At 40.4% G+C, this 26,473-nt stretch overlaps 1 protein-coding gene across 5 annotated transcripts in view; it reads left to right on the top strand.

The window, feature by feature from the left end:
* Window positions 1-26,473, top strand: part of LRBA (LPS responsive beige-like anchor protein) — a 590,754-nt gene that overhangs the window by 45,322 nt on the left and 518,959 nt on the right. For all 5 annotated transcript variants that reach the window (XM_050946210.1, XM_050946208.1, XM_050946209.1 and 2 more), the window contains exons 2-3: window positions 25,823-26,054; window positions 26,216-26,316. In XM_050946210.1, the coding sequence (XP_050802167.1) occupies window positions 25,823-26,054; window positions 26,216-26,316 (333 nt within the window). The remainder of the gene's footprint in view (window positions 1-25,822; window positions 26,055-26,215; window positions 26,317-26,473) is intronic.

The raw sequence follows: 26,473 nt of genomic DNA, 5'->3' as shown, positions 1-26,473 counted from the left end.
CACGGGCAAGTCTGATGCAGGGGAAGGATTCTCGGACATGGATACAGCTATTGACTTTTCATTAATTTACTCATACTGGAAGAGGTAGTGGTACAGCAAAGAACATGATATGCTTTCTGTTCCCCTGTAGTTAGGCAAGGGCTATGCAGACAAGTTTATGTAAACGGGGATGTCCCTTGAATCCGCCTGCAACTTCTCAATGGAACTTTCATGGAGATATTCTGCAGTCCTCTCCCAGAGATTTCTAGAGAGGGCTGCCTTATTTATTTCTCTCATAGGACAGTTTCTCACACCAGTCAGCGATAACTTTGGCAGGTACTGTTGCAGTACGCAGGTTAGCCGCATACGGGCTTGGGCAGCTTATGAACGTCAGCAGCAGCTTGCCTTTTCCCATTTTTTTTTAAATTTTTTTTTTTTTTTTTTACCCTCAGGAGTGAGAGATCCGCTAAAAACACCACCCTGTGGAAAATGGTGCTAGTGTTCAGTATCATTGCACTATACTCAATGTCATGCAACAAAGCAATTCCCTCCGCATTTCCCTCACCCGTGTCTGGCCATACTCACCATGGCTGGTCCCGTGAGTGGCAAACATTCTGAAGCACAAGTGTCCATAAGCATGTCCTGTTTTAAAACTTTAGGGGAGCGCAAGGGAAAGGAGTTCAGAATCTTAAGTTTTGGTTTCTGTTGTGACTATACTGCCAACAATACCTCTGTCTGTGTTAGCTGCATCTGTTGCCATTGTGGCCTTGAGAGGTTGAGCCAGATAAGGAGGAGGAAGAAGAGGGCTTGGGAAGACCTGTTCCATGAGATCCTGCAAGCTAGTGCTGCGTCAGGTTGGGAGGCTCACCTCACCTTTGCAGGCCATGGAGAACTCCATTGCAGCACCTTCCTCCCCCCAGCATTTCCTTACTCCTATTCCTACCACTCCATACAGGGGGACATAAAGGACAACCACAGCTTCACATAACTGACCTGTGAAAACTGGTAGCTCTGTGTGTTGCTAAAATGGACATGAATGTTCTTTCCACTTGATAAGTTCTGTTCTGTTAATATATTAAGTTTTTAATGAATTTGCTTTTAAATTGCTCCCTCTTGTTTTCACTAATTTTGGTATTGAATAAAATTCAATTATTTGGAACATAATTCATCTTTATTAGTTCACAAAATATCTGCAGTGTGCCTAACCATTCTGAAAGCACCCACTTGTTACTGTACAGTTTAACACAACGCAGGATCAGTGACAAACACATACACTGCAATAATCATAAATGTACAACAACCCCTGCAAAATTAATCGGTGCATTGTCAGTGTTATATTTATAGATGTGCACCAACCATCACGCAATTCCTAACAGGCCCTGAGACAGCAGGGCCAGATAGAGCATTGTGTACTTCAACACATTACTGTGGCTCACTGGTTAAGTACTCCTTCAAAGCCTCCCTGAAACATATAGCTCTGTGTTGAGCTTCTTCTAGCCCTTATGTCTGACTGTTCAAACTCCGCAGACAGACGCTCTATCTCCACCCTCGTGGCAACTTTTTACCTCTTTGCTTCACAGATATTATGCAGGACACAGCAGGCAGCTATAACCATTGGGATATTTTCCTCACTGAGATCCAATCTTGTGAGTAAACAAGACCAGTGTCCCCTTCAGTCTACCAAAAGCACATTCAACTGGTAGTTGAATCATCCCTTGCTGCTGTCAGGGTAGCTGGTGTATGACTTCATCAGCAAGGAGTAGGCTAAGTCCCCCAGGATCACTATTGGTGTTTCAACACTGCAAACGGTAATCCTCTGGTCAGGGGAAAAGAGTCCCTGCTTGTAACTGTAACTCTGCCTAGTACAGGACACAGCTAAGAGTGGTAGGAAGAGGGAGTAGGAGTGCCAGTCTCAGGTCAGATTGCCAGAATACAGGTCATACATCGCAGACTGGTGGTGTATTCTGTCATAAGACTTTACCAGTCCAGTAACACATTTATGCTTCCAAAATACTGTTTTATTTACTAAGGAGCCACAGACCGTCTCCTTGAGGTCCGTTAGCCCTTCATGCATCACCCAGACAAATCAGACTTCTGTGATAAATGATTATTAAAACCAGAAGTCACATATATTAGGTTCTTCCAGTTCCAAAGAACCAGACACTCACTGCAGGTAAATATATATGTACTTCAGAATCTTACTAAATATCACCCTGCGGTCAGTTAAAGATTTATTAATAGAAAACAAGAGTTATTAAATGATTAAAATAGATCATTTACATTACAGTTTATTTCAGAGTTTGTAGATCAGGATAATAGCAGTGATGTTAAATCTGCCAGTTTGCAATAAGTCGCTGTAGTTCATCTCGAATATTGGATCCTCAGTCCATTGTTCAAATCTTCCCTTTGTTTGAAATCATAGTCCAGAGATGTGGAGCAGGAAAGTCTCCTCCATTTATATCCTCAGCCTATGTCAAGGGTGGGCAAACTTTTTGGCCCAAGGGCCACATCTGGGTGGGGAAATTGCGTGCAGGGCCACGAATGTAGGACTGGGGCAGGGCATTGGGATGTGGAAGGGAGTGTGGGGTGCCAGAAGGGGGCTCAGGGCAAGAGGTTGGGGTGCAGGAGGTGTGCAGGGTGTATGGGGAGGCTCGGCAGGGGTTTGGGGTGCAGGGTGCGGCAGGGGTTCAGGTGCAGGAGGGTGCGGCAGGGGCTCAGGGCAGGCGGTTGGGGTGCGGGCGTGGCCCTGTGCCGCTTACCTAGAGCGGCTCCGGAGTGGCAGCGGCATGCTGCGGGGCTAGGACAGGCACTGTGCCCGCCTTGGCCTTGATCTGTGCTGCTCCCGGAAGTGGCCGGCACCATGTCTCTGCAGCTTCTGGGGGAGAGGGGGTAGAGGGCTCTGTGTGCTACCTTGGTCTGCGGGTACCTCCCCTGAAATTCCCATTGGCTGCAGTTCCCTGTTCCCAGCTAATGGGAGGTGCGGGGGTGGTGCCTACAGGTGAGAACAGTGTGCGGAGCCCTCTGCTGCTTCGTCCCCCAGAGGCCACAGGGACATGGTGCCAGCCGCTTCTGGGGTGGCAATCCCACAGGCTGGATCCAAAGCTCTGATGGGCCGGATCTGGCCTGCAGGTTGTAGTTTGCCCACTCCTGGCTTACGTGCATGGAAAATTACTGTCTCAAACATGGAGTCAGGGATCACATGTTCTTCATGCCCTTGCTGAGTTATGAGGCATCCTTTGTCTGCATGCTGTCTGAGGCATCTTTAGGAGGGCCCCTTTGGAAGAGTTGATTCTTTTTAATGAACCATCAACCATGGCTGGCTGGTCTTGATGTAAATCTGTCTTGTGGGTATTACCGAGAAACACAACATGTTTGAGATACAAACATACAGCAAAGATTCATAACTTCACATGTTATGACAATACACATATATAAAGAATAACATTATTCAACAGATCACAGCTCCTGTAGTGAAAGATTTTAATTCTATACAGGGATAGCAATCCTTTGCTGTTTGCAATACTTTGCTTTTGATTTGGTATGTATGAGCCAAGATATTCAAGAGTGAGGCTATGCTGGGCTCTAGTCTGTAATGCTTACTGCCATTGCTTGATTGAGAAAATGCCTATAGATTTTCATACAGAAATTTAATATTTCAAAATACTGTTGTTGTTGTGCTGAGACTATATATTTGTGAGTTTCATGCCTTCTTTTTGCATTTAAAAAATGAAGTGTCCTATAGTGGAAGAGAAGTTGTGAGAGTTCACATGGAATTCAAATGGCAGGCCAAATTTTGGGGGGATTGGTAGAAACACAGGCTGTTTGGAATAAGCCTTGAACAGAAGGGCAGGGTTCCGCTGGCCTATAAATCCCTGAATGAGCCTTTTAGGTTTATTGGATAGCACTAATAACAATTAGCAGTAAGCAGAGTGCTAATTAGATGAGCAGGGTGGGGGAAAGAGACAGCTGTGGTGAGACATTAAATGCAACCACATCCAACAGTTTAACCATTGCTGTAACATTTGGCCATGGCAGTAATTTTTATCCCTTTTTATTTAATACACAAGGAGTTCTGCTTTTCAGTACTAAGAAGTTTTAACTCTTTTAAAATTAAAATACTCAGTGATCAGAGGTAAGAATTGAAAGCAATAGTTCTGAATGCACCAACTCCTAATTCTGCTTCCTGTAACAAGGTGTCCTGCCTGTGAATGCTTTTTACTTTTAAATTCAAATGTGTTTTAAGTGTTAAAAAATGAACAGGGAATTATTATTAAACAATGAGTGTACAAAGTCCTATTAAAGTGGATATGACTGCTGTATTGTATCATAAGCATCAGCTCTCAATTATCAGTTTCACAGTGGATCTCTCTTAATTACTTTAAAGCAACTTTCATGCTATCTGTTTACAGTTTAACACTACAACAAGACACTTTGTCAAAAAGTTGTACATCAAAGTATAATGAACAAAATTGTAGGTATCAAGAACCAATTTAATTATTCACAAATCCATATCTTCCAGGGTCCCCTTACTGAGATGATATGCTGCCGTATAAAATGGCAGGGGTCTTAACTGGCTTTCTCATTCTTTGGCTTTCTAACTAGTGCAACCTGCTCTTTCTAAACTGAAACCACAGCTACATATGTATATTCCAGAGTAGTTACTCATCTTCTCTAAATGCACGTTCTTTACCTGCTTCTGTGCTTTTCCACTCTTTCCTCTTAACATAAGTGAAAGTTAGTGACTTCAACACTTGTCCCTCTTATACTCAGTGTTCGGCCTAGTGTTTCTCCTAAGGGTGGAAACCTAGCTGCGCAAGTGAGGTAAATTCTCTAATCCTAAATGAATGCTTGTCTTAATCTTCCAGGTCATATCATTTATCAAACCTCTCTTCAAACTTGCAAGATGAAACTGAGACAAAGGTGTTTGGTCCACATGCTCACGAACAGATCATCTTTCTTTCAGGGACACAGAGAGAGAAATGGCATTACTATTACCCTTGTCAATAAATTCATGGATTAACTTTGTAAAGTGTGTAAGCATGGTTCCTTTTTTAAAGGAATTGCAAATCTTGTTTGTTTAGGAATTATTGCTTTTTAAATACATTGACAATTTAAAATCTCCTCTTTGTACTTTGAGAATGTAAGGGTCTACAACCGTGGTTCTCAAACCTTTGTACTGGTGACCCCTTTCACATAGCAAGCCTTTAAGTGAGACCTCCCCCAATAAATTAAAAATACTTTATGTATTTAACACAATTATAAATGCTGAATGCAAAGTGGGGCTTGAGGTGGAAACTGACAGCTCTTGACCCCCCATGTAATAACCTCATGACCCCCTGAGGGGTCCTGACCCCTAGCTTGAGAACCCCTGGTCTACAAGAATTGCTTTGCCCTAACTGTCCACTCAGCTCTCAATGCCATCCCACCAAAACAGAGATTAGCACCTCTTCATTTTGGGGGCTCTTTTATGTCATAATAAGTATTAGAAACTCTGATGACAGTAGCAAGTTGGTTGGCTTCTCTTATTCTGTCTGCATGGTGTGTTCGTTTTACTTAGCCTACATTTACTACTCTTTATGATTACTAAATTTGTCTTCCTCTTCATTAGAGAGACACATTTGATTAGAATACTGTGAGCTTCAGCACATGCGTCTTTTGTAACCTAAACTGATGAAGAAGCTGACACCGAGGTTCTCTCTGAGGTATTGCTCTTACTGGGTAAAAGTTCAAGTCAGAGAATAATTGTATTGTCAGGCATCAAGTACTCAAACTAGTATAGCCCATACTACTGCCTAAAGGAAAGTAACATTTGTAGCCTGCCAGCTTTTAAGGGAACTAACCTAAAAAAGCAGTCTTTACGGTTTCATTCAGTATTGAAACACATTATGGTTGATTTTCCTTCACTGAATTGTAAAGGAAAATAAATAGTAACATTTAAAAACTATTTCAGAATGATTTTTCCATGTATGTGCCTTGTTCAACTTTATTGTAAACCTCCTTAAATGGATGCTAAAATGTAATATTAACAATTATATCAATGTTGCTGTCCTCACAGTGTACTTCAACACATTAATTTTGCCCTTCATTCTCACGTAATAAAATTCTAATTCACATAGGGCCAGATTTTTAAAGGTATTTAGGTGCCTGAAGATGCAGATAGGTGCTTAGGCACTTGTGAATATCTGATTAAGCACCTCTCTTAATCTTTAGGTGCCTGAATAACTTTAAAAATCTGGCTTCACTGACTAGGACAGTGTTTCTTAACCCGGATTCCAAAGTGTTAGGCATATCAAATAAATTCACAGATTAGCAATAGGAGCAGTTTAAGATTAAGTTTCAGATAAAGTTGTGCAATATTTTCAAATATAAGTATCTTCAAACATTTAAACTATATTTTTCTTACCATAGTTCATGTATCACTTCATTTGGATGTGTTTGGGGAGAGGTGGAGAAAACTCTGTGTGGTTATCTTTCACACATTTGAATATTAGACATTTACAGTAATAGTCTCTTGGCCTTCAGAATCTGTTACCTCAAATGCCCATAAGGTGGTGCTCATCAGTTGTGATTTTGTGTGTGGGTAGACCTGTCATAAGAATCTAAAGATGTATACGATCCTATTATGACTGAGTGTGCAGACGTATTGCTCTGGATTATTTAAAATTATATATACTCATAGTATTGTGTGCTGATATAGAATATATAAATTAATATGCTATTTTGGAGAGTGCTTTAAGGACAGGCTCCAATCATATGCTAGCTTTGCTACTTTTAGGAAAGACTGTGTGTCATTCAAATTACCTGATGCTGATTGACAAAGATGGTAAATGACCACGTAACCTTTCTGACCTTAAAATGAAAAGTAAATATTCCACATTAGGTGTAAAACAAGTTATTTTATTTAGTCTGATCTTTGCCTTTTGCTGTTTTCTTTTCCTTTATTGCTATTTGCTTCAAGCAGCTCCTCTGCTATGCCTACTTCAACATCAAAATTTTCCTCCTTAGAAAATGGTTCTGGTATTGATCATGTTTTGTTCTGGTCACAAATGTCTATGGGCTCAGCCTGATAGTTCTCTGCAGAGCAGATAAAAATCAATGATTTTTTTAAATAAAAGAAATCAGATTTTTTTTATTTAAATCAAATTTTTTTGATAAAATGCTTTTTGAGAAAAGAGTTTTAATTAAGATACATTATAGCTCAAAGATATCTCATCATGGAATAGAGATTATAAATTCTAATTTATAGTATGAGGCAATATATTCATGTAATGTTTAAGAAAAGTTTTGTAAATGAGTTCCAATAGTTCATGGATTAGGAACCCAATTTTATGGAGTTCCAGGGGCTTCTGTATAGATTATTTAGGTTAATCTTTCTATCTATCCTATGGGACTCAGTGCTCAGTCCAGAAGATACCATCAGAGATGCATAGTTTTGCAATTCTCAAACTGTGAATTTGTGGCTCCAGAGATAACATGTTCGTTGACAGCAAAAATGTTTTAAAATAAATACTATATAGAGGTGAGAAATGACAGACCTCAACCCTATTGTCCCTCTGCAAATCTGTGTGGATGGAGTCAGTCCCTTACCTCTCTCTAAAAGTACAAAGTTTCAAAAAGTTCAACAAATAGAAGATTGAAGGGAGTGGAATAGATCTGGACAAGGAGAAGAAGTCTGGAGATAAATGTGAGCAGGGAGGGACAGGCAGTAGAAACAAAAGTGAAACTGTTTGAGCAGCATATTCCAGAAATCTTGAGGTCTTTCTAAGTGTAGCCTTAATTGATTTGAGCTCTACCTTAGCATTCTCTCACTAGAAGGGAAAACCTATAATGGCAGTAGGCCATAAAAGAGACCCAGTTTGGGAATATTTTAATGAAGTTCCTCTACTTGTGGGTAAGACAAGCATGTGTGCAAAATGCAAACAGTGTAATAAAGAAATGCGGGGCTGGTTGCCCAAAGGAAACAACACCATGAGAAGTATTCCTTCTCAGGAGGAAGCTGCGTTGATGATGATGATGAAAGGAACATGTCTGAACACGCAGGATCTTCAGGTTGGTAACAACCAACAAGAATGCACTTTTATGTAGAAACCCATGATTAAATCGAGTCTTCCTGACTAGTGATTTAAATAATCATTTACATCAATTTGATTTAAATCAAATCCATCCTGGTTCTCTGTGAACAAATGAACGAGCTCTACAGAAGGTGGGTTAGTGAAAAAAACAATAAATATTTATTAACTAAAGTAGTGCTCATGTTTAATGTCCGGTGTTTTGTGGCTAGCCAGAATACTATTTCCAGTTCCAAATGTAGTGTGTGGTGGACTGGGCAGTTTGTAACTCTGGTGTGCATAATTCTGAGGTTCTACTGTAACCCCTTAATACTAATAACATAAGTTGAGCAGTAATATTAAACTGGGTTTATGAAGAAAACATTCCCTCCATTAGGCTTCTTGTGAAGCAAGTTTTTTTTTCTCCTTCCTAGAAACAGCAAATTATTATTCTAGGAAAACTCAACTAGTAGTTTCAAAACTGTTAACCTTTGTAATGAATTACTGTCTTCTTACAAAAAAGTAGCCTGCCTGTGAATACTGTTTAAAACAGGGATCGGCAACCTTTGGCCTGCAGGCCGCCAGGGTAAGCACCCTGGTGGGCTGGGCTGGTTTGTTTACCTACTGTGTCTGCAGGTTCAGCTGATCTCGGCTCCCACTGGCCGTGGTTCGCCGCTCCAGGCCAATAGGGGTGGCAGGAAGCAGCGCGGGTAGAGGGATGTGCTGGCTGCTGCTTCCCGCCGCTCCCGTTGGCTTGGAGCGGTGAACGGCGGCCAATGGGATCCGCGATCAGCCAAACCTGCGGACACGGCCGGTAAACTAACCGGCCTGGCCCACCAGGGTGCTTACCCTGGCGGGCTGCGTGCCAAAGGTTACCGATCTCTGGTTTAAAACCTGAAGCCTGGGTGGGAATATTTTCTGACTGTTTGGAGTATGCACTGTTAGTAGACATGAGGCTATATAGATGCAACTTGAGATGTTCTAAGTGGGAGCAATATTTAAGTGTTTTTTTACGGGACAGTCTGGAATTGTTTCCATGACCATTATTCAGTGAATTTTCTACAGTTTTGACTGGACTTTCTCTGCTCTGTGCTGATTGGCTGTTTTGTGCCAATCCCCTCCTCCCTTAGTCTTGTCACCTTACTTTACTCCACACCTGCCCTTATTCTCTCCTCCCCTGTCCTTTCCCCCTTGGCCCTCTTCCTCTCCCTTTTTTCTTTCCATGTAGCTTATCCCACCTAAGTAACACCCCCCCCATGGCCCCTCAACTGTGGATTGAACTAACTAAATATCATCTTGTAGAAATGGCAGGCTTTTTTAACTACATGAACAGATAGTGAAATGCAGGAACGAAGTTGATAAATAATCCTAAAATTCATCATTTAGCAAGGTAAAATACAACTTGAAAGTTAAGTCATCTGTTTTCCCCAAGATTTGGGGGATTGGAAAAATGGCACTCTTTTTCTTGGGGAGGGCAGAGTGCTTTTTTTAAAGTTGGGTTATTTTGCAATGTGAAGGAATGTGAATAAGCTACAAGATTTGTCCAAAGAGCAGGATGAAATTTTTCTGATTAGTAGTTTATTTGCCATAAATGCAGCTTTAATTGACCCAAAACTATTTTGCATATAAATTTGATGCAAATTCACCAAATAGTTTAAACCAAAATGTGTTTTCGCAGCTTAGGCACCATTCACAAAATGGAAGGAGGAAGAGGTGGTGCCGCTGCCATCCTTCTTGTAATCTTTAGCCGAGTGGTTAGAGCACTGGAATGTGGTACACCTGGTTCAATTCCCCCTCTACCATCTCCCATTTGGAGATGGGATTTGAACTTGAGTCTCCTGCACTCCAGGAGAGTGCCCTGTTCTCTAGGCTGAAATATTCTGCTGTGGGTATCAGTCTCTTTTGTTTACGTTGATGGTTTTTTTAATTTAAATTTAGGAATTATTTTGGGGGAAGTTCTATGACCTGTGTTGCACAGATGGTCAGAGTAGTTGAGCACAATGGTCCTTTCTGGCCTTAGAATCTGAGTATGAATGGAAATGAATAATCATTTGGTCACAGAGAGTGAGATGTGGTTCATACACATTCCAGTTCCTGCTCCAATGACTATTAAAATACTTATACACAATTCAGTAGCCTCAACAGAGATTGAAACCCACACCAGAATATTCCATAGTCCAGTGGATTAAGATGCTTTCCTGCAATGAGGGAGACCCAAGTTCTAATCTTGTGCCCACATCAGGTAGTGGGGGAAATGGAAGCTGGTTCTCTTTATGTCCCAGGTGTATGCCGTAAGCACTGGCCTAATGGCTATAACGGAGGTGGTGCTGCTGCCACAACCATCCCTCTTCCTGTTGTATGAAGCTAGCTCTTTAAAAATACCTTAAACAGATTTTTTTTTAATACGCTTAAATTTTTCACGAACTTTGGAATGTTCAGCCCAAATCAGATTTTTTTTTAATGCTGCCGGTGAACTGAAAAATCAGTCATTTAATTCAGCTCTTTTTGTACGTGCCTTTTACAGAAATTTGCAAAATATAATGCATCTAGATTTTTGGATCTTAATTGGTAAAATAAAAATAAATCAAGTAAGGCCTTGTCTACATGCATAAATTGTACCACTTAAATCACCCTAGTGTGGATGTAAATATATTGGTATAACAGTGTTGATCTTGGTATGGCGTCCTTCTGTATGGGAATGGTAATGAGCTATACTGGTATAACCACACTAATTGTACCAATATAATTATTTCAGTAAAAATAAATCACACATCTAAGCAAAACAGCTATACCAGTAGACCAGGTCTAAAATAAAAAATATTTTTTGTACTATTTTTCTTTAGAAACTAATATTTATGAATCTCAAGATACTCCACTATATGCAATGATCTAATAATGACACTATTTGTGTCATTCTCAGCATTAGACCACTTTGTCATACCTCATTTTAGTGCTGCTCATTCCAGATTTTTCTTCAACTCTTCCCTTAAAATGTTGCTCTACTGAGGCTAGCATCAGTGGCGCCTTACTCAGTCTGTTTCCACTGTAAGCAAGCAGTTACCTAAGTGGAAACCAGTTGAAGATAATGATGTTGCCAAGAGCCTAATTTGAAAGCATTTGGGATTTGCAAAGATGATGATGCACTCAGTTCTGAATTTGGCTTGGAAAAGGAAAGAACCTAGTGTGGCTGTTAGATCCCAGGTTGAATTTTTGGGATGGGCAGTTGAATGAAACATTGCTTTACTTGTAAACATATTTGCTTTGAGTTGATACATTAATATGGTAAATATCAAAACCCGTTGCCATTTTTAGTTACTTTTCCACAATGCAGCTACACTTTTGAGTCCTGATATCTTGCTTGTAAGAGATGATATATGATGGAGTGATTTTTCTTCTTTGAAATTGACATTCCTTTTGCTATCAGTAAATAAAAGTGTAGAATTTCACCAGGATGGATTAAATGTAAAGTTGCCTGAATGCCCAGAGAGGTGAAAGACATTTTGTAGGCATGCAACTTCTGCACAAAATTTTAAAAAGAATTTCCTATCTAAATCAAAAAATGACATCAGAGTCTAAATTTATTACTAAGGAGATAGTCCTTTCTTTTTTTTGTTTTGGTGGCATTATTCTCTCCCTTTTAAGATGATACTTTCTTAGTGTTCAATTCTAGCAGGTTTTTTTCGGCCAGATATTTCAGTGAAAGGGTGGATGAGGAAAAAGATTTATTGTCATCTGTTAATCTCACTTTTCAGAAGAAAAGCATATTCTAAGAAACACCACCTTGCATATTACCATTTTATGTTTGGCTACAGCCTTCTTCAGGGTATCTATTGTAGCTTCGTCCAGGGGATTGTGTTTCATTTTGATTCAAGTGAGAAGCAAGTGAGTAATATTAAAACATCCTTCTAAATTCTAGTGCTGGTTGTCATTCCAGAACAAGCTTTTTCTTTGCAAATATAACTAAATAAAATGAAATAGCTTGCAATATTGGGAACCACATTATTTCCAGGATTATCTGGGTTTGTGTCTGAGTTTTGGAATTAAACCTGCTGATTAAGTTGCATAAAGCTTCAACAAATGGTCAAGCCTCAGCAGATGCTGCTTTTGGCTGCGGAGATCTGCAGTCTGTTCAGATCAGTTAATTAACCTGATCTCTGCTGTCTTGTTCTTCATTGTACTTCTCTTAGAAGCCCAGAAGTCTACTTTAGTGGTAATTACAGATACAGAAAATTACCATTTTGCTAGCTAATTGTTTGCTTATGTCAGGCTTTTATTTCAAACCCCTCTAGTCTAACAGTTGTTGGTTTCCTGATTTTAAAGAATCTGATAGAAAGATTTTAGTTGGACATAAGAGAGCAGACTGAAGAATAGCTCTCTCGTCTGTTGGTGGCACAAGAATAGAGTAAAATTGCATTTTTCATAATGTACATTATGTGATTCAGGGATTTTTGTATTCTGAGACCTGGTTTTATAGCCTGATCAGTTCATAAGTGAGTTTGGTTTCCTTATAATCCCCATCAGTGCATATTACATATTGTGTAACTACCACACAATGTGGCACAACTGAGAAATGTCGCTCCCTCATAGAGAGACTCAGTACTGGAATTACAACTGGATTGGTAGAGCTGCTTGGGAAAATCTAAATTACATCTACCTAAACTAGTCTCTAGTCAGTGCTGTTTTGGCTTTACAGAGAGGGATGTAGGATCATGAAGAACAGAGATAAAAACATCTGGCAACTCATCAAAAGAAACCAGTGGCAACATTTTATTTCAAGATCTAACTTTTTAAGCTTAAGTAAAATTAAGATTTCACTGTTGTGATGGGATGAAAATGAAGGACAGGGAGTCACAGTGAAGAAATGGATTACTGAAGTTCTCATTAGCAATGTATTAGAAGAACAGCTGCTTTACAGTTACTATTTTTTACTTATTTACTTTTTAAGCGTGGATAATGTAATTGGTGTTGTACAATACACAGAAATCCATGATACTACGTCCCAAAGAGCTTACGATCTAGAAGACAGACATAGAGGCAAGATGCACTGAGAGACTTGTAGGAATATGTTTACCTTAAATAAAAACATGTTATGAGTTGTCTTAGCCTAAAATTGGAATTCACAGCCGAATGTGACACATTAATATGCTATGTATGAGTACATCTATCTATATGGACAGACGTGTGCATACATACAATTCAATATTAGTTACAGTGTTGTCGGTGTTTGTATTTTTAAAAATTATGGAATCATTTATAGCTACTCCATAGTTAGAAGAATTTTAGTTCTAAGGGCACAACTTCATAAGATAATTCTTAGAAAAATATTTACTAAGTTTTGCAGAGGAAAGATTAAAAATTTTTTTTAAACTTTGTAAATCTGTCCTTTAAAAAAAATGTGCCTTCCTCATATTACTTTGTGCTTCTCTAGCTAAATAGTTTCCAGCTCTAATATTCATTCATTTTGTTCATGTTTGTATGCACACATTCTGATAGGATAAAGATGGGCCACTTGAAAGAAAAAAAAAAGAAACATGCAAAAGTTGGTGTTAACTCACCTTATGTTACTTATTGCTTATTGTTCAGCAGAACTGGTATGTTAGACTAGAAAAAAGGTGTGATTTTCAATTTTAAAGTTAGCTAATGTATATTACTTAAGTGGTATTTAAAAATGTGCTGGCATCTACTATAGATAGGGTTAACACCTTTAAACATGTGCTGTCTGAGCCTATCTGTGCTCCCTAGAGGGATTTAGTCACCTGAATATTAGGTTAGTGCAGGGGTTGGCAACCTTTCAAAGAAGACCAAAATATTTCTAGAGCCGCATCACATGCAAAGCTACTTGTAAAGTTAGAATTTATAAACTAATAATAATTGAACATACTAAAGTTATTACTACTCACCAATGCTTTTAATGCGACTAGAATCTAGGTGCTTCAGCAAGGACTGTACCAGACTGCCCACAGTCTGGGTAGGTAGTCATGGTGTTGAATCATGCTGGGTCCATGCCACTGCATCTTCACTGATATCTTTAGCCAAGGTAGCTAGATTAAAGCTAGCAGAGCTACACTCATGCTTCTGTTTGCAATGTAGGCACCCCACCTTGTACAGTACCTAGCACAACGGGGACCTGATCTCATTTGGGGCCTATTGATGTTACTGACTTACAAATAAGTTAGGACCCATCTCTCCTGCAAATACATGCATTCAGATTTGGGTTTGTTAAAATGCATTTGCCACAGGGCCTGTAGTGATGTAACAGTCCCTCAAGTAAGGCTCAGAATAAGGCTAGTATCCTGGCAGGGGGTCACAGTAATGCAGTGTCACTGTACAATATGTGTGCTCTCTGGGGGGCTGAGTGTTCTCTGCCCTTCTGAATCACAGGGTGCCAGGAGCATTGCGTACCCGCAACAACGTAATAATTACACCTGTGCTGCAGTGGATTATGTGCTTATGAGAACCTCACCCTGGCTTTGTATCAGACTCCGAATCCCTGGTGGAGGGGAGGTGGCTCCTGCCGGGGTGGTGCTTGCAGGTGCGGGCAGTGCATGAAGACTCACTGCTCCCCTCCCCCCCAGCCGGTGCACAGAGATGTGCCAGCAGCCAGTCGCTTCCAGGAGCGGCATGGGGCTAGGGGAAGCAGGCAGCCTGCTGAGCCCTTCTGTGTTGCTGGCCGGGAGTCACCTGTGGTAAGCACCTCCCAGCTAGAGCTTCCACCTCACACTCACTGAAAAAAACAGCTGCCTGCAAGGGGGCAGTTAAAGAGCCGCATGTGGCTCTGGAGCTGCAGATTGCCAACCCCTAGGTTAGTGAAATGCATGCCAGGGTGGGGCTATGCTTTGTTTGGGGAAATTAAAAAAACTGCAGATTGTGCACTTATTTTTGTAGCATGTTGCAAAAACCATCCTTTTAGCTGTTTTGTGGGGTGAAAAACCCAGGGGGAAGGAGAGGCAGTCTTCTGAGGATTGGTATGTGGGGCACTGAGTTTAACAACCTGCAAATCTAGAACCTGGGCTCATGGGGATTCTGGGCTGCTGACACCTTTGCATCGCCTCTGGAGGCTTAGGTTTGGCTCCCATAGGAGAGCCCTATGAAGCTAAACTCAGCAGGAGGTAGTGCCCAATAGGGCCTGTGTGATGGACCCTCTTAGCCCACTGATTGACCAGTACTGATATTTAAACCAGAAAGCCATCATAAGAAGCCGACTGAACAACAACACAGACTGCCTGCCTGCTTCTGCATCAGACCCTGTTTGTGGTGGACCATAGACTCTGTCTTCTGACCCTGGTTTGTCCTTGACTTCACTATTCAATTGCTGTCTGTAACCTGGCACCAAACCTTGACTTCCTGGTATCCTAATCTGGCTCAACTCCAGTGCTGCTGTTGCCTGCTGCCTACAACTTGGTGTCTGACCCTAACTTTCCAGCATTTTGACCTGGCTTGCTCTTGACCCCGCTACTCATCTCCTGATCACAATTTAGCAGCTGACCAGGGCACACCAACCACCCATGGTTGGGCCCTGAGTGAAGCATTCGAGGAATATCTACGCTATGGAGACTGTACCGTTATAGCGAGGTTTCCATAGCTATGCTGGCATAACCCCCTCATATTACAGATGCAGCCTATGCTAAGTGAAGGGGTTTTTCTTTTGGTGTAGGACAGATTCTCAAACTGTGGTCCATGGATCATCAATGGTCTGCAAGCTTCATTCAGGTGGTCCACAGATAGTTCCCTCTACGTGTGCACCTGGGCAGCCACACATGAGAGAATGAAGGTCCATTCATCTAATTAGTGGAACCACGCAGGAGTGGTTCCACTAATTAGGTGCCTGGACAAGATGCACATGTAAGGTGAGGTGGTGGCCTTGGGGGGAATAAGGGGTAGGTGGGAGGGGGCAGTGGGGTGAGAAGAGAGGGTGATGGGGAGTTTGGCATGTGCAGGACTGTGGCGGCCAGAGAAAGAGGCGACTTTCCCCAGCTCCAGGGCTGCGGCTGCCAGGGAGAAACCTCCCTCCTTCCTAGCCCCGGGTCAGGAGCTGTTGTGGCAGGGGAGAGAGGGCACATTGATTACATTAGAAAGGTAAGACTACTGATATTATAATATGAGTTGTTTGCTTTTATTTGTAGAACAAAAAAAGTTTATTAAGTGTGTGTGTTTTATATAGTGCTTTTATCCAAAGCACTTTACAATAGTTAGCTAATGGTACAAACAACATTTGGAAAGATCATTAATTGGTCCACCAAGACCCTTAGCAATTTAAGTGGTCCACAAAAAAAAAAAAAATTTGATAACCACTTGTGTAGGATAACCACGTCCTCGAATGTTGGTAGCTATATAGATGGAAGCATTCTTCTGTCAACATAGCTGTGTTGGACAGGGGTGTGGATTTTTGAGACTCCTGACCAACATAGCTATGTCAACCTAACTTTTAAGGGCAGACCACGCCTCAATCTTCTGTTCTAAGGATATGGCTTTTTTATATTTGTTAGCTGGTGAGTTTGTTTCTGGATTTGTCTTTGTGGGATTAAGTGGTTTTAATAAAACATCAAGGTGCCTAGACCCTGAAATAATCTATATATAATAATATTAAAAATTGAAATGAAAATATTGTGTAAAACTTAAAAATATTACAGATAATACAATTCTATAAACTAGGGAGGTAAATAGCGGGGTAACTAAAATAGTAACATGGCATAGTGCTTTTCACATCCTAGTGAGTTTAAATTCAGAGTAATGTAACTTGAACTGACTTTCTACTGGCTGTCATACAATGACGGATTTCTGATTTTTAAAATATGTCACAACCATAAATCACTAGTTTTCCAAGATTGCAGTAGCAAGCTATTAAAGAACATGGCAGTATTTACTGTAGATAAATGCAAATTTAAAAAGGTTCTCTGTATCATGGTTTAAATGATTTAGTGGCTTTCAGAGCACATATATGAATCTGATGTAATGGATTTACGAAATTTCATCTCCTGTATGGAGGCACAAATTTGCATGTTATTAGACCATAACCTGGAGTCATATCTTACTTGTATATATTTAAACGGTGTCTCAGATTAAAATGTGCTGAAATAAATTCATTTTTAAAATAAAGGCCTTATTTAAGGCTATTAATACAGAAACTGGAAAAGGTTTTGGAGGAAAAAGGGCATACATTTTATCTAGATTTAGACATAACAAAATGTTACACAACTTTTTAAAACTAGGATAGCATGTCTATTCATGGGTCAGTGTTTCTGAGCACTGTCTAAGTTAGCAGTGACCAGAAGTTGTTTGGTTTATGAGAAATCAGTTGGTAGTTTCATTCGTTTTCCTAGTTTCAGATGTGAGGATGACAGCAGTGCAGTCATGATCGAGGAAAATAATTGAATGGGGAAAAAGGCTTTGTCTATGTTGCATAAAATCAATTGATGGAATCATCCTAGTTGAATCCTGGAGTGAATCTAATATGTCAGTGCTGCACCTGTATAATCTGATGTGCTGTTGTGCTGTGCATGCACACTGGAGTTGTTGATTTTTGTGTATATATATTTATGACGGCTCCTGACATTGCTATCTAGTACAGTGCATTCTGGGCAATTTTCGTTGCTTGTTGTGGCCCAAAATATTGTGGAAGAGGGACTAAACTCTCCTAATACCTGGGAGTAATCCGTGGCCATACTTTTAGCCACAGAGTTTGTCTACAATATTTATATTTTTTAACTTTGAATTAAGTGATTGCCAGAACTGACACAGAAATCTTCATTTTCCATGCTGTCAAGCTGTTACCTTTCACAAATGCTAAATTTAGGGTGACCAGATGGTAAGGGGAAAATATTGGGACCGCCGCAGGGAACTTTTTTCTTTATTTTATCTTTTTTTAACACTTACTTGTCCGGGCGTTCAGTGGCAAATCGGCAGAGAGCCTTTCAGTCGCGGATGGTCTTTGGCAGCATTTCGGCTGCGGGTAATAAATCCTGCCGCCAAAGACAGAAGCACCTGCTGCCGAAATACTGCTAAAGACCGTCCGTGACTGAAGGACTCTCCACCGAATTGCTGCTGAAGACCAAGAAACAAAATATCAGGACAAATAGCATCCTGACCGTACTCTGGTCAGGACGTGGGACAAACTCCTCAAAATCAGGACAGTCCCAATTTTATCGGGACGTCTGGTCACCCTGGCTAAATTCATCATAAGATGTGGAATGATTTAGTATTTTGAGTTTGAATTCTGTGTTAGTTTGTTCATGTGCTTTTTTTCATGAGGGCTTTGCTATAATCTTGTGCTTTGAACTAATAAAACTTGTAAAATGATGCTGTTAAGATACCAAACTGATAACATAAAAACATGTATAGTTACTTTTAATTTTTCAAATTTTTTTTCATTGGGTCAGATTTAGCCTTGGGAACCATTTAAATTTCAGTGGGAGTTGTGCCCAATGATAAAAGGCCTCAAATGTCCCTTTCTAGAAGAGCGTTCTTTGTGATTTATAAACACATAAGTAAATGCAGATCCAAATACTAAACCAATTATTAAAGTGAGTCAATGTAAAACCAAAACAATTTTAAGTTGTTTTTAACTTAATGTAAAATCAGTTCCTCTTTGCTTTAAAACATGGTAGTGGACTGTTTTAAAAATGTGCAACATGTAAAAATCGTGCAAGCACTGCTAAAACACAAACTAACCTGATCAGAGTGGATAAGGCACAACTGGTACCTGGATAGAGAGGGGGAACCAACAGGGGTAGGGTGTTACTTCTTAATTCTCTTCTCTTGGTGTAGGTCATATCACCAGTTTGAGGAGGATTCTTATCTCTAGGGTCCTGTTTTTACAGGAGCAAAAAGGATGCTTTTTTAAAATTGTGAAATTGTCAGTTGAGCTAGCTTAACTCAATTGAGGCACTCAGAATGAGAAGAGGTTTTGATCCAGTTAGCGCACTAAAGATAGTGTAGCTGGGAAGGTGCAAGTTTCAGCACTGTCTAGCTGCCTGAGTACATAGCTAGCAGCTTGGACAGGCAATATTCAGGATGTATGTTGTTACACTGACTCCTGGGGGAATTCTGCATCACTGTACATATGCAGAATTTATGTCCCCTGCAGATTTCTTTGCTTCCCTGCAGAAAAATGACTTTCTGATGGAGAAGCAAAAGGAAGCCACAAGAATGGTCATGTGATTCCCCCCACCCCCACAGTATTTTTCAGGTACCCAGGGCAGCCAGTAAAGAGGTAAACCACTGTGGGGAAGGAGGCAGGACTGGGGAAGACCTGGGTGGTGGCTCCTACCTGTGCCAGGATCTGCTGCTAGTCCTGGCTGGGCTGGGGAGGACAGGACTTCCTCTTCCCCTGCTTGGGATCCGGAGCTGTATCAGACCCCCTCCCCCAGATTTCCCTGCTGGCTATGGGAAGCTCTGCAAAAACTCTCCCCCCTGTGCTTCCTGCACCCAACGCTTCTCAGCTGCTGTGGGAGGGATCACTGTACAGGGAGCTGCTCCTCCATCTGCCCAACCCCCATGTCATGTATCCAGACTCCCTCATACCCAGACCCTCCTTCTGAGCCTCATCCCGCTGCACTCAGAACCCCCCCCAATGAGCCCCACTCCCCCTGCACCACCCCAACAAGTTACCCAGATCCATACCAAGCCCCAGCTAGATGCACCTGGATCCCTATCTGACTGAGCCTCACTCCAGCATCTAGACCCCACCACTGAGCCCTCACACCCAGAACCCCCTGCCAAGCTCCGTTCTCCCCCCACTCCAGATATTCCTCCTGCTGAGCCCCAACTACCTTCACCTGGATCCCCCTGCAGAGTCCCATTGCTGTTGCATCCAGAACCCTGTAACAAATCCCTGTGTATCCAGATTTCCTCTCCCCGTGTCCCCCCCGCCCCCTCTGCATCTGGATCCCCCTCGAGCTGCCCACGCTCAGATTGGCCCACACAGGACCCTCTCAACCCACACCTGGATCCCCTCACATTAAGCCCCTCCACACTTGGATCCTGCCTTGCTGAGCCTGCCTGCCCACACCTGGCAGGGCTCTGGGGTGTTTCTGGGTCTGATCCTTGCACTGTGTCAGGGTTGGATGCAGCCTCACTGCTGAGTCTGTCTCCCAGGGGGGAGCTGCACAGTGATCTCCCACCTGTGTGCACCCTGCAGCCAGTGGCCTTCCCAATGCCGTGCTGGAGCCTCCACATTTATTTGACAAATATAATTAGCAGAATTTTAAAATATTGTGTGCAGAATTGTGTTTTTTGTTTGTTTTTTTTTTTCACAGAATCTCGGGAGTATACACTGTATTTTTAGCATACTAGCGCCATCAAACTAGTGCTGGTATGACTCTTTAAGCTGAGAACTAAGGCTCCTGCTCAGAGTGTAGGTATGTACACTACGATAGCGATTCTCCAGATTTAGCAACCTGAGGACCCCCATTTTGATTTAAAATTTTTTGCTGACCCCTACTCAGCCCCAGGCCCTGGCCCCACTCCACTCCTTCCCCCTCAAGGCCCCGCCCCTTCCCTGTCTCATTCTGCCCCATCCCTGCACCTCCCCCTCCCAATGCCTCCTGCATGCTGCTGAACAGCTGTTCCCTGGCATGCAGGAAGCACTGGGAGAGATGGGGAAGAGTTGATCAGCGGACCTCCTGGAATATGGGGAATTCCCATTTGAGAAATGCTCTAAGAGATCATCTCTCTACTTGTGACACAGTTGCCATCAGAGGAAATACACTGGCTGGATCTGCCACATTATAAGAGGGATGTGTGTGTGTATTGGGGGCGAGGGGCCTCCCAGCAGGGCATTCTCAGTGAGACTTGACCCCTAAACCCTTCCTGCTCATAAGTATTTTTATCATGACTGCACTGACTTGTAATATCTCAAAATGTGATTCTTTCATACCAATACCTGCATTCATGACAGATTCCTCTAATATCTATCCTATGTGAAAAGGAATCTATATAAAAATCCTCTGAGGGGTGGGATAGGGAGGTGTCCCTGGAGAAGTTAGGAAAAGGGAGTTTTCACAATCAATACTTTTTTTTTTTCTTTTTCCTCTTCCTCTACCCCACCTTCCTTTATCTGCAGAGTTCATTCTAAAGTCAGACCCGTCTGTCCAAGCTCCTCTTACATTCTTGACCTTCATGAATGTATGCGTGAATGGTGGCGGTGGTGGTAGTAGGAGTTGATTTTAATGTTTATTCTGTAGCATGTAGGGGTCTGGACAGGATTGGGGATTCCTTGTGCTATGCACTATACAGACACAAAGGTGTCCATAGTCCCTACCCCAAAAAACTTAGAGCAAATATGTATATAGGGTCATATTTTGAAAGTTGATGGCTGAAGTGAACCCAACATACTTGGATCTGCATGTGCCAAAGTTTCACCACACATTCAGATTGCATCTTCACTAGGAAGAAAATGTCTTCCTACCTCATGTTACTTCAACCTGTGAATTCATGCTAAAACTACAATTGCGTTCTCTTCAATAGAATATCCGCATGTTAGTTGCAACATATTAGCTAATGTGAGGTAAGAACACATTTTCTTTATGAAGACACAAGCATTCATAATCTTGCATGTGTCGTTTTGCTGGCAAATTAAATAGCCTTTGAAAATTTCCATTCAAAAGGAATGATGAGGTGAGTATCAGGTATGTCTTTGTGCACTGGACAAGCATGTTTGTTGGATGTACTCTACATAGTCATTAATGAAGCAATGTATAGGCTTCAAAGTGAACTTTTTATGTAGAAGGAAAGATTGCTTGCGATGGTAATCTTTCAGTCTTCCTAATGTCAAAGTGAGCAAGACAAGTGCATTAACCTACACATCAGGATTATTTTAATATCTCAAAGGGCAGGAAAGTTCTTATGCAAGTAAAATCTTAGTTCCTGGTGATTTGAGTCAAAACTGGAAACTGGTCAATTCTGTGGCTTTTTCACTGCTGTGGATTTGGACTGTTCCTAAACAAAAGTTAATTGTGGTCTCAGACTTAATTTAGTTCTTTCCCTGCACGGTGTAGTAAAAATTAGTTCCCCATTTATCTGAAGATTCTTAAATGTTTTCATTAGTGGCATATACAGCTGCCCTGTAATTATAATTGCAGATCCTTAAATCTTCCAGTAGGGCAGAGTTTGGTAGCTACTTTATATTCAAAGCAACCTCCTAATTATGTGTTAAATCTGAAAATTTCTGTATCTAGGGGCAGTAGCTGCACCAAATAAACAAGCCCCAGCAGCTCTTCCTATGTCTTGTGAATCCTCCTTCCGTCTTAAGTCAGATGGAAAATTCCTAGCAGTCATTTCATTCCCATCTTTAAATTTGTTTTATTGTCTCTCCATTTCTAGGTTTTGCTAACACAGGGAAACCTCAATATGCACAGTTTACTCCTAATCTGCTGATTTCTAGAAAGGTTAGGAAAGAGAGAAACATACTTAAGGCTTGACTGTTTGGATTGGGTTGAAATTGAAGGGTGTATATATTCTTCCTAGTCTCAAAGTATCAAATGCAGAAATTCCTTGTGGTTACTGAAGAGCTCCAGCTATTGATGTTATGACTTTCTTTTCTGAAAGTAAATATAACTGGCAGATGTTAAAGACATAATGTAAAATTTGTGAAGATGTATTGGAATACTTAGAACACTATGCTTTAAAATCACTGCTGTATGCTTACACATTATACTACACCCTATAGAAAGAAAATGTTATGCCACCCTGTGGGTTGCTATAAAGAATGTTTATGAAGTTCAGTCTAAGACTTAAAATACGTTGAATTGGAGAGTTTTGAAAAATGTACTGTATGACACAGGAGACCAAATCATGCTAAAGTGCAGGGAAAGACTATACATCAGTTCAAAGGCTACATTATTCAAAAAAATACAACCATAAAAAAGTAATAAGATTACATTCTCACACTTCATGGCTAGTAAGGTGCATTAAGCTGCTCAGATATTCATAACTTACTGTGACATTTGGGAAGATTACATTTTGCTGTGCACAGCCATTACTGCAGCTCAGATAATAACTAGCCAGTGCATGGGCCTGGATTGTGATCGCTGTCGTTGGAAACAAATTTGTGTTTTGAAGGTTGATAAGTTCCAAATCACCATTAGAAAGGGTTAATATGACATACTGTAGAGTGTGTGTGCTTATGTGTATCTAATGGGTATGCATGCATAGAGTATATAAAATATAGTCCACATTGTGTATACTGCTTTTCCTGTCATTTTTTTTGTCAAAAGATATTACTTAAAACACTTAAAGGAGAAATGTTTAAAATGTAGTGACTGCACTAGATATATACTTTTAATATAATACCTGCTGAAATATTTGTTTTTTACTGGTTAGATTGGAAAATTAATTTGATAGCTTCCTGGGTGGGTTTTTACTGTTAATGGTGTTTGTAGCCAAAAATGAAGGGTTGATAGTAGAAATGATAGGGTGAAGGTGAGGTCATCTTATTTGCAACTAAATGTTGACCTGTACAGTTCTGATGTGATAGCTTTTGACTGGTTAGTTAAACTAAATACATAATTAAATAAATAACTATGGTGTGACTCTTAGCTGACGGCAATCATATAGCCATTGTATTTGCACCAAAGATTACTTTTACTTTTTGGTTTCTTAGTCAAGTTTCATTTGGGAGACTGTACTTTTGAGGAAGGCTGCAATCCATCTGTTAGGGTGGGTGATATGCTTGCATTCAGTGTAAAATAATAATTTGAGAGTCGCTTCCTTGTTTTTGATCCGATTGTCTTCAGCTTTTTTCTCTGACTCTTTTTTTTGTTTTAAGTGTGTTTTGTGATGTTACTACTTTAGCCCATTCTACCCAAGGATCTCAAGCACTTGGCAACCACGTGTGAATTAAGATAGACCTGAACCTAATTTTACTGAAGGGGGAAACTGAGTGACTAGATAAAGATGAGAGCAAGTTGGGGGCAAAGCTGAGAATAGAATTCATATCTCCTGACTCCCAGTCCTGTGACTTTACTAGATAATACTCTGTTAGATGTTTCTTTAATTATTTACTTAAATTATTGCAATTCAGGAAAAGTGAAAATGAAAGGGAAATATAAATAACTTTTTTAAATGGTCATTCAGAAACTCTCCCTTTCTTTATACAACCTCAATCACCTTTGCTAGCTTTCTCAATTTCTTATGGTATTTGACATCATTGCTTTATGTTCAGAATGTTGAAAGGTGCTGCTTCCAACCTGGAAACAAAATTTAGGACCTTTTGGATATTCTACAGTGATTTGAGTGTTGGACTTACCATATTTAAGGGCAACAGTTCTCTTCTGTTAGACATAATTGACCAAGTGAATGGAGCTGTAGGGGCTTATGGGAAGGCAAGAGAGAATAAGTATTGTTGGAGGTGACTTCTGTCACAGTGTAACTTTAAGAAGGAAATCAACTAGATTTCTAGTCGGATACTGTTAAGCTGTCATTTTAAGTAACTGATCAAACCTGTCCAAATAATATAATTCACTTGTTTAGTTAGTTTTGAAAATATCCGCATCTAACTCTGGAGATTTACTCATCCCCTTCCACAAATGTATCAAGATATTTGACTTTCTCATGTGTCCCCCAAATTGAAATCATGATGTTATTTTCTTAGGAAGGCAGATGAGGGGAGGAGGAAGGAAGGAGAAAAGTGCTTTGTGACATCCACCTAAACACTTGAAAGATCTAAAGAGACGGAATTCACCAAAAAATTATTTATTTTTGTTTTTAGAAAGTCTTTCTGTAAATGGAAGGAAATGTAACACAAACTTGAATTTATATCTAAGATGTCATAGTACTGTATTCATATTCATCTAACTTGCTAGAAAAGTCTAGAAATAGCCTGGTGAAACTGGTAGGTTAGTATGTTAACCTCAAGAGAATTAAATTCTAATTCTAGTTCAGGTCACAAATGAAGATGAGTTTTGATTTCTTTGTAGCTGTTTGCCTGTGCATATCAGAAACCACCTAATATGGCAAACTCACCAGTTTCTGCTCAAGAAAGGTCCATGACAAAAAGTTCTGAAGTGTTGCTTTTCTAGATTTAAGTGCATTAGCAGATCTGTAGGAGGAAGCATAATCATTAGTCTTGGGCTCCAACCAGTGCTGCTGTTCCTTCACTTTTTAAATTATCATTAACATTCACTCAGATACAACTGTTTTGTTTTATAATTTGAAAATGAATAAATAAAACCCCCAAACCTCATAGTACCTTTGCTTACGAAGTAAAATTGCAGTTGATGCACCTCTACTCTGATATAATGTGACCGGTTATAACATGATTTTGGATATAACATGGTAAAGCAGCGCTCCGAGGGGGGCGGGGCTGCATACTCCTGTGGATCAAAGCAAGTTCGATATAACACGGTTTCACCTATAACACGGTAAGACTTTTTTGGCTCTCAAGGACAGCATTATATCGGGGTAGAGGTGTACTTCAATCCACTTTTCATCTAATATACATGAAGTGCAGCTTAACGTTTGTAAAGAGCAACACTTTTTGGTGAGGTAGGTTAGCTCTTTGCAGCAGCTGTTCTCTTACCTATCTGGGAAGTGCTTTTACAGACGGGCAAACTGAAACACAGAAAGGTCAAGTGACTTCATCAAAGCTACACAGTGAATCCATAACAGAAGTAGCAATTGGGCTCATGGGCTGTCATCATCCAATCCCTCTTCCCTAATCTAATCCTAATCCAAATCCAACCCCACAACCTCTGTAAATGTTTCAACACACATCCTTGGGAACTTGCACAGCTAGTCCTAAATGTAAAATGATGTATGGAAGTGATTGTTACTAATGCTTTGCCTTTTTTTCCTTAAAGCTTGTAGGGGGACATTTTGATCTGGAAATGAACTTTATTATCCAAGAAGGGGAGAGTATCATCTGCATGGTAGACTTGTTGGATAAATGTGACATCACTTGCCAGGCTGAGGTATGGAGCATGTTTACAGCAATCCTGAAGAAGAGTATACGGAATCTACAAGTCTGCACAGAAGTGGGGCTTGTTGAACAAGTGCTACAGAGAATTGATAAAGCTGACAGTATGATTGCAGGTATGACTTTAGATGGTAACAGAATATGTTTATTTGAACTAAATATGATTGTGTTTATATAAAACCTTAACACAGCACTTTTATTGACAAAATAAAAGAATACGCATTTGGTCATTATGTACAGAGCTGCATGTATATCATTTTAATATTTTTTCCTTCAGATCTCTTAGTTGATATGTTGGGAGTGCTGGCTAGCTATAATTTGACGGTCCGGGAGCTAAAATTGTTCTTCAGCAAACTCCAAGGAGAAAAAGGAAAATGGGTAAACAACTTTGTTGTCTTAATGTTGGTTATACTGTCTCCTAACCTTTCCAAACAAAAAGGTCTATTTGCAAACATTTTTAATAACCAAATATGAAAGCTATCAAAGATGTAGGGATCCCCCCAATAGTATTATCAATAGATGTCTTCTTGCATAT

This window comes from Gopherus flavomarginatus, chromosome 3, assembly GCF_025201925.1.
Source record: "Gopherus flavomarginatus isolate rGopFla2 chromosome 3, rGopFla2.mat.asm, whole genome shotgun sequence".
Lineage (NCBI taxonomy): Eukaryota > Metazoa > Chordata > Testudines > Testudinidae > Gopherus > Gopherus flavomarginatus.
This window is presented reverse-complemented; position numbering and strand designations above follow the sequence as displayed.